Genomic DNA, 11,313 nt, shown 5'->3' with positions numbered 1-11,313 from the left:
ACGACGCCGGGTTCTCTACAGAACAAGCAGTATGTGGAGTACCAGACACACGTGTGTGCACTGAACGATTACGAGTTGAACGGTCGCGCTCTGAACCCCCCCGGCGGTGTTCCCCCCGGCGGGGGTATGACCCCGAGGAGCATGGCCGCGGGGGGTATGGCCGCGGGGGGTATGGCCGCGGGGGGTATGGCCGCGGGGGGTATGGCGAAGGGTGGTGCCGCCAAAGGGGGTACGGCCAAGGGGCTGCATGGTGTTGGGGCTTCAGGTCACAGAGGCGGTGCCGCTGCGAGTGCAGCCGAGCGCATACACGTCCACCGGGCCGAGCAGTCTGGTTCCGCCGCGTGCGGAACTCCTGGAATGCCAGTGTCCGGGTACCACCATGCCTTGGCGCACCAACCTACGTTTGGACATAACAACATGCATAACCCTGCGGCAGGTCTGACACCGCCCGTGGTGCAGCAAAAAACCTGCGGCCACCAGTCGGTGGGTCGCGAGTGTTCTGCGTCCCGAATCCCGACTGGACTTGGTCACGATGGCGGGAGGCGCGCGTCAATGCTGTCCTGCGGTTCTGAACCTTGCGGACGAGTGCGCGCGGCCAGCTCCAACGCGATCCCCGGTCCGACGGTTGGCAGACGGACTCCCTCCTCCTCGTCCTCCATGGAGCCGGGACGTGCTGTAGCCGAGACGGATTATACTTCAGAAACGGTCAGGTCCCCGGAAGAAGCCGGAGACTGGTTACTGACCATGTCAAAATTCCGGCACGTGTGCAATATCGGGAGCAGGCCATTCCGATTCTACATGCGACAAAACCTCAGCATCTTCATATCTCATATCATCAACGTCAAACTCAATAACCTCTACTGCGTTGAAATCGCAGTCGACGACAAACTCGCCCACCGCTCAGGCTGGTATGACTCTACCATGTTCCGATGCACATTCGAATTCGACAAGTTCCACCCTCTACGCAGTTTCGTCAGAATCACTCTCTGGCAAAAACACAAATTCGTAAAACAGCCACATCATGCTTCAACCACCGGTTGCATCAACCCCACTTTGAGGGTGACCTACGTCCGCTGACCGACTTCACTTTTGTAGAGGGAGGACACAATAGAAGGGGAGTGTCTGCTCACACTCGGAGAATTGGACTGTTTGGATCCATCGCTTCTGCCTGCCCAATTTCCAATGGAAGTTAGATACAAGAAGGTTACGAGTCGTAACATGCTGCGAGATAAAGTCAACGGGCCGAGGGTATTCGTAAGTACCTTCCTCCTCTCCCCTCTCTACCTCCCTCTTCACGTTAGTGCGACATGATGCTTACAATTCCTCGGGTGAGCGCAATGGCAAGTGAGAAGGGGACGCAGACGAACCTGGGTGAAGGTTGGTCGCCGCAAAAGATGGAGCCGTACCCCTCCTTGTTGCTGGGAGACTTGCCGGTCTCGACGGGCAGTTTATCCTCTGTGGAAAGTGGGGATGCGGCGAAAGGGTCGCAGAAGCCGGGTGGCTTCAACAACCGGGTACCTCAAAAACAGAGTCTGTCTGCCGCCGGTCCGCAGCTCGAGAGTCTCGGTTCTGCGCCAGGTGAGCCGGTCAAAAACGATGTGGTCAAAAACCACGTGGTCAAAAGCGAGGTTCAGCCAACACGGACGGGCTCCAAGGAGCGAGCGAGGCCACCGAAGAACCGGCAGTGGCCTCCATGGCCCGATGAGTCAGACAGCGATTTTAGCGGAGATAGCTAAGACTATGTACAAAATGAAAAATGGGTCACAGCCGGAAAGTCAGCATTACAGGAGGTGAGCGTTACAGGAGGTGAGCGTTACAGGAGGTGAGCGTTTTAGGAGGTGAGCGTTTTAGGAGGTGAGCGTTAGGGGTAGGTGTGGTGGTCTCTGGACTTCCGGGAGATCGAGGGTGAGTTGGTGGCGGGCGGGGTGCGCCAAGCTTAAGATGAGTATCGTGTGTGTGTCTGGTGCAGTGTGTGTGAACGGGATGGCAAGTGCTCGACGACAGTACAGTACTCCGTTTAATCTGAACCGGTGGACGTTGTTGGTATGGTACAGTTTTATGTTGTGCTTGACATCATATACTGTGGGTTGTCCGGATCTGATTCGCCGTCTGTTAGTGTGGAATGATACGGCAGGAGCGACGAGTGAGAACACGTTTGTTCAGAAGCAGCACATCGAGAGCATAGTGAATCGCGGGTTTGCGACAGCTACAGCATCTTCATTTATAATTGCCAGTTTTTGCAACTATGACACGCCGCGCGTGAATGGAATGTGGGCCATGGCGACCTTTGTGGCTGGACATGTGTTGCTATTCATGGCGGAGACACCGTTGATGAACACGGCGGGGATCATGTTGATTGCGACGACCTTCAGTTCCAGCTTTAACGCTCATGTATCTATTACAAGCTTATTTTCGGCCAGCTCGGAAATGGTGTACGACGTGTTGGCTGCCGCTCCGGATACGAGTACACTGGCACCGTTCATTGTCGTATTTGCACTCAGAATGTTGGGGTACACTTTTGAGGAACCCAATTCCCAGGCAGTCTTTGCCGCTGTCCAAATCTATGTCGGCCTCGTCATGTTCCTCAGCTTCATCCACCTACTTACTATCCCATCCAAACCGTTCGGAGACTCTGTTTCGCCTCAATTCAAGGCACAGGTTGAAGGTATGCCGCAACGTGTGAAGGTCTACTCCGCGAAAATGGCCAAATGGAGAGTTCTCCAGAAAATGAAAGTCAAACTCTTCTGCGATACCAACAAGGAGTTCTTGCTCTCCCATCTCACACTCATCGAACAGGCCGTCCATCCGCTCTTCTGGACTCTCGGTTTCGCATTCGGATCATCCATCCTACGCAAATATCACATTCTATCTACCTTCCGTTTCACGGTGCACGAGTACGCACTGTTGAGCGACGTCCCGGCTGAACACGCTGAGATGGTCATTGAAGCATTGAATGTGGCCAACGCTCTGGCTTGGATTCCGGCAACGTACTTGGCGCGTGTGTCCTCGCACATCTCGTGCTGGCTTTTGGGTGGCATCATGGCGGTGACTTCCATAATTTCACAGGCTTGTCTATGCATCCCGAACGTGTATGTCCAGTGGGTGACTGTATTCTCCTTCTGGATCTGGGGCTCGATCATGTACAGCTACCTGTTCATCGGCCTGTCGGACTACTTTGGGAAGACAAGTGTTAACAACCTCCAAGGCCTCCACATGCTACTCGGCGGCGCCTGGGGCTACGCACATCCCTTCCTCATGGAGGCACTCGGCTTCCCCTTCATCGTCGACGAACTGAACGAGGAACGCTACTATACACCCTTCCTCTTCGGCCTACGCGCATTCGAAATCGTACATCTCGGCATGCTCGTACTCAGCCTCTTCTCTGGCCTCTGCTCCGTCTATGAATGGGTCTTACTTGTCAACCATGTTAAGACTTTAGCACTCCGCAAAACTGGCAATCCCGCTGCCAATGCTGCCACCGCCGAGGCCCACAGAGCACTCACCGCTGGTCTTGGTGGCCCCAGTCTCGCCTACAAGATGCCCACACCTCTTCCCACTGGCAATTACCAACCGCCGGCGTTCGAAGGCCGGTCTACTGGCAATCAACCCAAGTCTGGGCAACAGGTCCGTGGGACGCAAAACCAAGTCCAGACTGGAGTCCAGATTGGAGGCCAGACCCGTGCCCCCAGCGGTCAGAGTCACAGCCAAGGCCAGAGCCAGGGCCAGAGCCAAGGCCAGAGCCAAGGCCAGAGCCAAGGACATGGTGGCCGGGCCTCGGACCACGTCGCTCGCGACGAGTTCGACTTTTTAGCGTCATACCAGAGGCACGTGTTGGAGGTGATTGAGGAGACGGATTTCGACAACTTGGAGGAAGTTACGGCACTGGCTCAGACGCTAGGCGTTGACGTCTCAGAAGTAGTCCAGATGGGCGCGCGCGCCTCCGGTGATGGTGAGGAGGACGCCGCTCTACTTGACGACCTCGTCCTCCCAGAGACCGACATCGACCCCGATGAATTGACCGAACAACTCTTCGCCGAGACACGCGCACAAAACCTCGGCATGGCCAACGCCGCAGCCAGGCCCCTACGTCCCGTGCAACCTCACCGCCTCCTCCTCGACGCACGCAGAAGCGGGCTACCCACCATCCTCGAAGACCTCAGCTCCGAAGACAGCCGGCCGCGCCGCGCCTCAGCCCTCTAAACGGCACAGGCCCGCCTTCAACTGGACCCACCACTAACTTATACAGGTAAATAGCTACACCATAATAGTTAGATAGTACCAGAACAGAAGAAGTGGATAGCTAAATTGAATCTGCGACCGTAATCGACACTGCTGTAATATTGACATTACTGCAAGGCAGGGATGGATCTTTAGGACAGGAGGCGTCGGGCACTGATGTAAAGAAATATCTGTCGGTCGGTCGGTCGGTCGGCTGTAGACAACCCAACTCAGGTCCCTCTCGGGGAAGGACAAGCACAGCGAGCAGGCAGGAAGCGATGCCCGTGGTTCGCTGCTCCCAAGCAGTACCAAAAAGTGTGTGCGGCCGCCGTCGTTTCCTTACGACAAAGAGAGCGCCGAAAGTTTTTTTTGCGAAAACATGGGCATTCAGACGGCGAAGACCCCACGCTCTTGCCAAGGCAACCGCAGATGGTAACCACGTCCCCCGTTATTCAATTATACCACATTCCTACCCCTCATTCTTACCCAGTTTGTCCACGCCGATTTCACATTTATCTTTTAGCCGCCGATGCTCCAATAGACAAGCCGTCATCCGCAAATACGACTTGATGCTTTGCCGTCAGTGCTTCCGTGAGAACGCTAAGGCTATTGGGTTCGAGAAGCATTAAGTTGATCCTGGACAAAACTCGACAATTGTTTTTGCAAAATCGATTTTTGAATCTCCAGCAACCATTACCAACGTTCAGTACGCCCAAATGTGTAGTCGCGATCACGGTGGTGTGTAGTGAGCAACCATGCCAGGTATGTGGCCCGCGGTCGTGGACATGATGGTTGGGGTCATTCATTCGGGGGTTGGGGTCATTCGTTGGGATTTATCCATTGATACTGTGTTCTGCTCACATGGCGGTTTCGTGTCAGGGGAAAGGGTCCAACTTGTAGACGATGGCATGTATGGTTCAGACGACTTCGCCTGTTGAAGGGTCGGGTTGCTGAGTGTCCACTCGCGGGCCCCGACGAGCCTCCAAACTCATACTGCTTTCGTTGAACGTGGCGTCTGGCCGAGAGGTGCTGCGGTTGTGCCGACGCGCACGCCGTCGCTTCGGCTTGCGCGTCTGGACCACCATGTGTTCACTGATGCGCTGTAAGGCCACCCTGCAACATGAGCACACGTGTGTGTTTATAAGACCGGGGTCGCCACCCGGGGCTTTAGTTAGTCCAACCGGGTGCGGATTAATGTGGTTTGATAAGGACTAATGTGGGTGGGGCTCACAGTACGGCAGCGGTAAAGAGAGAGACCATGACAACGAAGATACCGCCAATGACCCAGGCCTGGGCCGCCTGTCTGGGCGACTGTACTTCCTTGGCAATGGCCATTTGCACGAAATCAACCATCTCGGTAAGAGCCAGAAGCGGCTTCGTCTTAACACTCTTACCGGCTACGTTCGAAGACACTACTTGGCCAATCTTACGCAACAAGGTGGGTGAGATTATCTTGCGCACACTGTCGCCCATCTTCCCTTCAATGTCCACAGACCCGTCGTCCAACAACCTGACGCCCAACAGCAGGCTCTCGTCACATCTAAAGGCGGAGAACTGAGACTGGGAACTCCTGTCGGGGGAGGGGACTAGTCGTACTCCGATGACAGTTTCTGGCCGTTATGGTCGAAGTGACCTAATTTCCAGGTTTCCCAGGTGGCAGCTAGACAGTCCGGGAAGCTGACGGGCAAAGTGGGTCCGGCCACGGCGATTCCGAGTTTAACAGATGTATTAGGATTGCAGGGCGTGGTCAAAGAATGTGTATTTATCCTTTCAAGATTTTGAAAGACGGCGGATAGTTGGGCGAGATGCGCGACGGCGTCTGTATTCCCGTTCAAGTGGTCGGGGTCGCAGTACTCGATGCCCAGGTCCAGAAAGGGTGCGTTGCATAGTGAGGCCTCAGTCAGTGGGTCAGGTAGCGCTCCATCGGACTTATAGACGTGCTGGTCGGCCACAATATTGCGCAAGTAGCGCTTCTCCGCCTCCGCGTCGGTCGTCGTCTCGCCGCTGGAAAAGAGATTTTTCACCTCCCGTTCCGCCTTCTTCCACAAACTACCGCTGCTTGCGACCTTAGCGGCCTTGCTCGCTTCACTCTGCAACCGCAACTCAACCTCTCGTAGCCGTTGCCGCTGGTCACTCACGCTGATCGGCTGTTCTTCGTCCCCAGACGTCTTTGCCGCTATCACATCAGTCACATTAGCGGAAACACTACTACCAGCAATAATCCCAATCGCTTCACTGCCCAACTGTTGGATGCCCATTAGACTGTCGGGGGTGTGTTCATAGTCCATACTGGCCATCGTCTGGACCCCTGGTCAGACTCCTCCGAGTTCGTTCGCGCCAAAAACCACTTCTAAAAAAACTTAGAGCTCACCCCGTTTGTCCCCTTCGTCTTTATTGGTCTGCCTGTCGCTCTGATCTTCGCCAATCGTCTTACCATCACCAATCGTCTTACCATCGCCAATCGTCTTACCATCACCAATCGTCTTGTTGTCCTTAATATTGTCCTTCGGTTTGGGAATTCTTCTGACTGTATTAAAAGACTTCAAAACTGTATCTTTCCATTTCGTAGAGAGGTCCATTTCGTTGACTAGAGCATAGGCAGACTTGCTGGCGGTGTCGTTTTTGAACTCGTTGAACCATTCAATAAATTGGTCTAAAGCTGTATTCGCTATGGTTCGGTTTTCAGAAGTAAGCCAAGGCTTTGTTTCCCATAGTTTACTCAGCCTATTAGTCATGCTCTTGATTTCAGACTCATACTGCCTCAGTAATTTACCGCCTTTCTCATATGACCTGATCCAATCCAATCTTTTTTTCCCTCGTGTGCCTACCTCAGAAAGCTTCTTCTTGATGATCGATAGAGTAGCATTGAAACCATCGCTGTACAACCACTCTTCATCAGCGTCCAACAGTTTCACAACCTCCTCAATCGTCTCCATTCCCTCAGCCTCCTGTTTCGGAATCGAAAAGTTGACGGAATCCCTCAACTTCGACCGGGTCTCATAAATTAAGGACTCCAGCTTGTTACGACTCTCCTCCAACTTCAACGCCTCTTGGTCCTTCTCGATTGATCGATTCAACCGATCCTTCTGCTTCCGTACCTCTCGGTCCGTCTGCGTCACGGGAAGGCGCAAGCGGCCGCGGTCAGCGTTGGACAGCGACGAATCCGCAGCAGCAATGTCTACAGCGACCGGGATCAACTTGCGATTTCGACGCACATCCTTCGCAATCCAGTCATACAAAGTAACCGTTGAAGACTCAGTCTCTTTCTCTCCTTGCGTCGAATCAGAACCAACCTCCTCCTCTGCTGTAGACTTTTCGCCAGATTGTTCGTCCGACTTTTCGCCCTTTACTTTGTGCTCACTCGATTTCTCCTCACTTGATTTCTCCTCAGCGGATTTCGCCTCTGTGGGTTTCGCCTCTGTGGGTTTCTGATCACTGGGTTTTTCCTCAGTAGGTTTCTCCGCCTCACGTTTTTCCTCCTCTCCCCGCTCTATTTTTTCGAGCCTTGTTGTCTCTGATACGGAAAGATCGATCCAGCCGGCAGAGACTTGCGAAATAGACACTACACCAGTCATGTCAAGTTGGTATTTCAAGGTTACGTTAAAGCTGCTCGGTGGCCACTTAACAAAATTCTCTGTCCAGGTATGATTTTTAGGTACAGCAGCAGGATCTGTCGCGTTCTTCAGAAGCGTTTCTTGCTCATATATGGCCTTCTTATCCTGATAGTTCTTAATATTCCGTTCTCTCATCTTATTGAGGGTATCGTAGCCGTTGATATTAAAAGCGGATAGCAGTTTGCCTGAATCATCTTCGACAAACACGCGTGTGCTGGGGACTGATTCGGCGCTAAGGGAGAAAGAGCTACTAAATTCCGAACCAGGGACGGATCCTTTGGGGATGACGGTGACAATTTCGCCTTCCTTACCAGTGGCTGCGCTGGGACCGTACTGGATTTTGACTTTGAGTGTTTCCGGAGAGGCGAGGCTGAAATAAAGGGGTCTGAATTTGTATACGGAGCTGTAGTTGGTTGCAACAATACTGGCGCCCACACTGATTCCTTCGTCGGAATTGCACTTAGTGGATATGGAGCCCGGCTTGACCAGTTCAGCGATTTTGTTGGAGATGCAAGGTGCTCTCCAGCCGCCTCCTAGCAATTCTATTTCCATTCCCTTCTTGATGGGCGTGTCCTTCTTCACCTTGGAGACAAGTTTGGCCAATAGAGTTGACCATCCAGATTGGTTCATCATTGACTCGAATGTTTCTCTCTTGACGGTGAGTTGCGCGTCCTTGTTGTCGAACAAGTTCTCGATGAAAACGCGGGTCACGGGTGCGATGGACAGATTGTGCTTCGCCTTCACTGCTTCCTTGAGAACCCGACGCATGGCCCTGGGTGGTATTTGGTCCGAGGAGGCGATGCCATTGGCTTTGCAAAATTCGGACACGATATGGTCAGCCAACATGATATCCAGGTCGTGGGCTCCCCCAATGAATGCATTCCCAGTCTTCTTGACGTCTAGATCGCGACCATCGACATGGTAGCAGCCCAATTGTCTGACACTGACGACTTCCTTTGGCGCGCCCGCTAGCGACTTGGTTACGTTGTTGGCCGGAACAAGTTTGAATTCTGCTGCACAGGCTTGCAGAGTAGCGGCTCCCACGTCCAGGAAGAGCTTGGTGACAGGCTTCTTATCATGCGCCATGTCTAGAGAATGGGCGAGAGCCGCCGCCATGGGCGCTGGGATCATGCCCAGTGTGCGATATCCAACGGAGGAGCTCAGCTGGAGCAAATGTTGGCGTTGACGGTAATCAAAGTTGACAGGTACGGCGTATACAACTTCGGCGTCGTTTGAATTTATCGTGTCGTCCTTGAGAAAATCCCGAGTCAAGTCACGAATATGCGACAAGTAATGCAGCGTAAGCTCTCCGCCACCGATCGACTCAGTCTCACTTACCTGTACCTGGCCTTCCTTGTCCGTCTGATATGGGTAGTACCTGGTTGGTAGTCCAAATACGTTCAGTCCATCGTTTAGCACGGAGAAGGGCTGACTGTACTTGTTGGCGAAATACTGAAATACATAACCAGGACTCATAGTCTGTTGTGTGTAGGCTTGTTCTCCAAAGGAACGAGTGGTGCCGCTCAGATTCAAAACTGTTCGACTCTTCCGTTGGCTTTGGTGATTCAAGACCATGCTCATCTTGTGTCCAGGTGCGGTGACTGCAACCTTGGAATACTCATTACCCAAGTCCACTCCGAGTACAGGTAGAATTTGTGCCAGCACTGGGGGTGCAATGGAGATAAGCAGAGACCAAAGTAATAAGGGCCGCATGAACGTCTATACAACAATGAGACTGTAACGGGGGGGGGGGCTGTAATTAACTGGGTGCCTGTAATAGGGGACTGGGGTGCCTGTCCGGTGGGTGCATTTCCGGATGCTTACCTATTCCGTGGTAAAAAATGTGGGGGATTCGGTGGACATTGTTGGCTACGTTCTTTACCTTGGGATGGGGTCTTGGTGCCGTGGAGCAAACACGAGTGTATTTGGATGAAGAGAATCCCCGACGGCCCAGTGAGTTGTTCCTTGAGAACTTGAATGAAGGCCGAAAGACGCTCGTATTTGGCAAGAGCGAAATGTATCCCAGCCTACTGAAGTCATTGAGAGAACGAAACCATGACATCACTCTCTATAACAACAATACACGGTTATCAAGAAACGGCTACTACAACTATGACTCGGTGGTCATTCTTGGTAGCGGCACCATTGATCGTCGAAGTAGGAACACACCTGCGCATGATATGGACCTGCGCACGATGTGGACCTGCGCATGATGTGGACCTGCGCATGATGTGGACACCGGGGAAGGGGGTAAGGTTGGACAAGTTTCTTTTAGTCATGAATGGTATTACTACCTTTTATGATCTCCGATGGACGCTTCCTAAGAGTTACGATGAACGCTATAAGAGCGACGTTGGTAACCTTCTATTGCCGCCTTCTTTGCTCGTTATCGGGTGTCAGGATATGAGGGAGTTCGGTATTGAGAGGTGCTCCCAGCGGTCTACAGAGGAGGTGTCTCTTAACTTACAGGTAGCTTCGACAAACACATTCGGTTTCGAGTATCGTGGATCAGTATCGACAGGTTTCATAGAAGGTCGGAAAAATGAATTTGCGCGTTCTATCCTAGAGGAAGGTTCGGGCTTCATTATTCAAGGAGATTTTAGCTGGTCGAGACTTGGGTATTTAACCGATGAACTTATGTGTTCTGGTGGGTCAGAACTTGATATCGGCTGTTTGCATTTTATGGACTGGATTTTCCATCGGCGTGATATTAAAACGTGGTCTAATTTGCAGCATTTTAAGGTTAAGGAAGGACAGGAATTTCATGAATTTACCGGACTACCCATTCCTAATCGTTACTTGGAGATGGGTGGTAATACTGGAACGTTGATTAGAGCTCGTGTAACCTATGGTAAATCGTCAGACAATGAACATGGGCCCATAGAGAACAATACAGCATCTCGCTTCAAGGAGTCTGAACTACTGGAGGAGAAATCTGATGTTGAGTATTCACCGTTGCACTTGGAAAGCCGTCGTGTATATACAATTAGGGATGAGTTGGTCATTGGTTTTGACTACTACGAATTACAAGAGACCGATCGAAATGTTTTTGCATGGAAAGGGGCCGATCCGGAGGACGAAGTATATGGTCAATACAATATGATGGTACCCTATGTACGTCAGACATTTGACCTTTATGGAAATCCAAGTTCCCAGCACACACGATTAATGACAAAAATTTCCAAAACCGGAGAATTAAATCATGTCATGACCCCTGGTGTAAGTCGCTGGATTCATTTTAAGGCACCAGTTCAGCATGGAGTGTTCAAGCTCATTATTAGGCAATCTAACCAACACTTAAATACACCCCTTTGGATCGAGACACTGATGCCTCTCAGGACTTACAAACATAACGAAGAACAACCTAAGCATATCATGTAATTAATCATAACACGCTGTGCCACACACCGTAGACTGTGCTACACACCATAGACTGTGCCACACACCATAGACTGTGCCACACACCATAGACTGTGCCACA

General features: G+C 52.1%; 6 protein-coding genes across 6 annotated transcripts; 4 read left to right on the top strand and 2 right to left on the bottom strand.

Annotated features, from left to right (window-relative positions):
• Positions 1 to 657: 657 nt before the first annotated feature.
• GNI_078120 (hypothetical protein) lies at positions 658 to 1,736 on the top strand (the record flags this gene model as incomplete). Its single annotated transcript, XM_011132254.1, has 3 exons — positions 658 to 1,059; positions 1,096 to 1,254; positions 1,302 to 1,736. 3 exons carry the CDS (start codon positions 658 to 660, stop codon positions 1,734 to 1,736), a joined length of 996 nt encoding a protein of 331 aa, XP_011130556.1.
• A 247-nt stretch (positions 1,737 to 1,983) lies between these two features.
• On the top strand, positions 1,984 to 4,200 carry GNI_078110 (putative transmembrane protein; the record flags this gene model as incomplete). Its single annotated transcript, XM_011132253.1, has 1 exon — positions 1,984 to 4,200. One exon carries the CDS (start codon positions 1,984 to 1,986, stop codon positions 4,198 to 4,200), a length of 2,217 nt encoding a protein of 738 aa, XP_011130555.1.
• A 397-nt stretch (positions 4,201 to 4,597) lies between these two features.
• Positions 4,598 to 4,847, top strand: GNI_078100 (40S ribosomal protein S29; the record flags this gene model as incomplete). Its single annotated transcript, XM_011132252.1, has 2 exons — positions 4,598 to 4,650; positions 4,742 to 4,847. 2 exons carry the CDS (start codon positions 4,598 to 4,600, stop codon positions 4,845 to 4,847), a joined length of 159 nt encoding a protein of 52 aa, XP_011130554.1.
• Positions 4,848 to 5,445: 598 nt separating this feature from the next.
• GNI_078090 (putative transmembrane protein) lies at positions 5,446 to 6,515 on the bottom strand (the record flags this gene model as incomplete). The annotated part of the gene is made up of 2 exons (XM_011132251.1): positions 5,446 to 5,758; positions 5,815 to 6,515. The coding sequence occupies 2 exons, from the start codon at positions 6,513 to 6,515 to the stop codon at positions 5,446 to 5,448; spliced, it is 1,014 nt and encodes a 337-aa protein (XP_011130553.1).
• Positions 6,516 to 6,578: 63 nt separating this feature from the next.
• Positions 6,579 to 9,545, bottom strand: GNI_078080 (DnaK family protein; the record flags this gene model as incomplete). The annotated part of the gene is made up of 1 exon (XM_011132250.1): positions 6,579 to 9,545. One exon carries the CDS (start codon positions 9,543 to 9,545, stop codon positions 6,579 to 6,581), a length of 2,967 nt encoding a protein of 988 aa, XP_011130552.1.
• Positions 9,546 to 9,673: 128 nt separating this feature from the next.
• On the top strand, positions 9,674 to 11,213 carry GNI_078070 (hypothetical protein; the record flags this gene model as incomplete). The annotated part of the gene is made up of 2 exons (XM_011132249.1): positions 9,674 to 9,989; positions 10,108 to 11,213. The coding sequence occupies 2 exons, from the start codon at positions 9,674 to 9,676 to the stop codon at positions 11,211 to 11,213; spliced, it is 1,422 nt and encodes a 473-aa protein (XP_011130551.1).
• Positions 11,214 to 11,313: the final 100 nt, after the last annotated feature.

Source organism: Gregarina niphandrodes, assembly GCF_000223845.1.
Source record: "Gregarina niphandrodes unplaced genomic scaffold scaffold00014, whole genome shotgun sequence".
NCBI classification, from domain to species: Eukaryota; Apicomplexa; class Conoidasida; order Eugregarinorida; family Gregarinidae; genus Gregarina; species Gregarina niphandrodes.
This window is presented reverse-complemented; position numbering and strand designations above follow the sequence as displayed.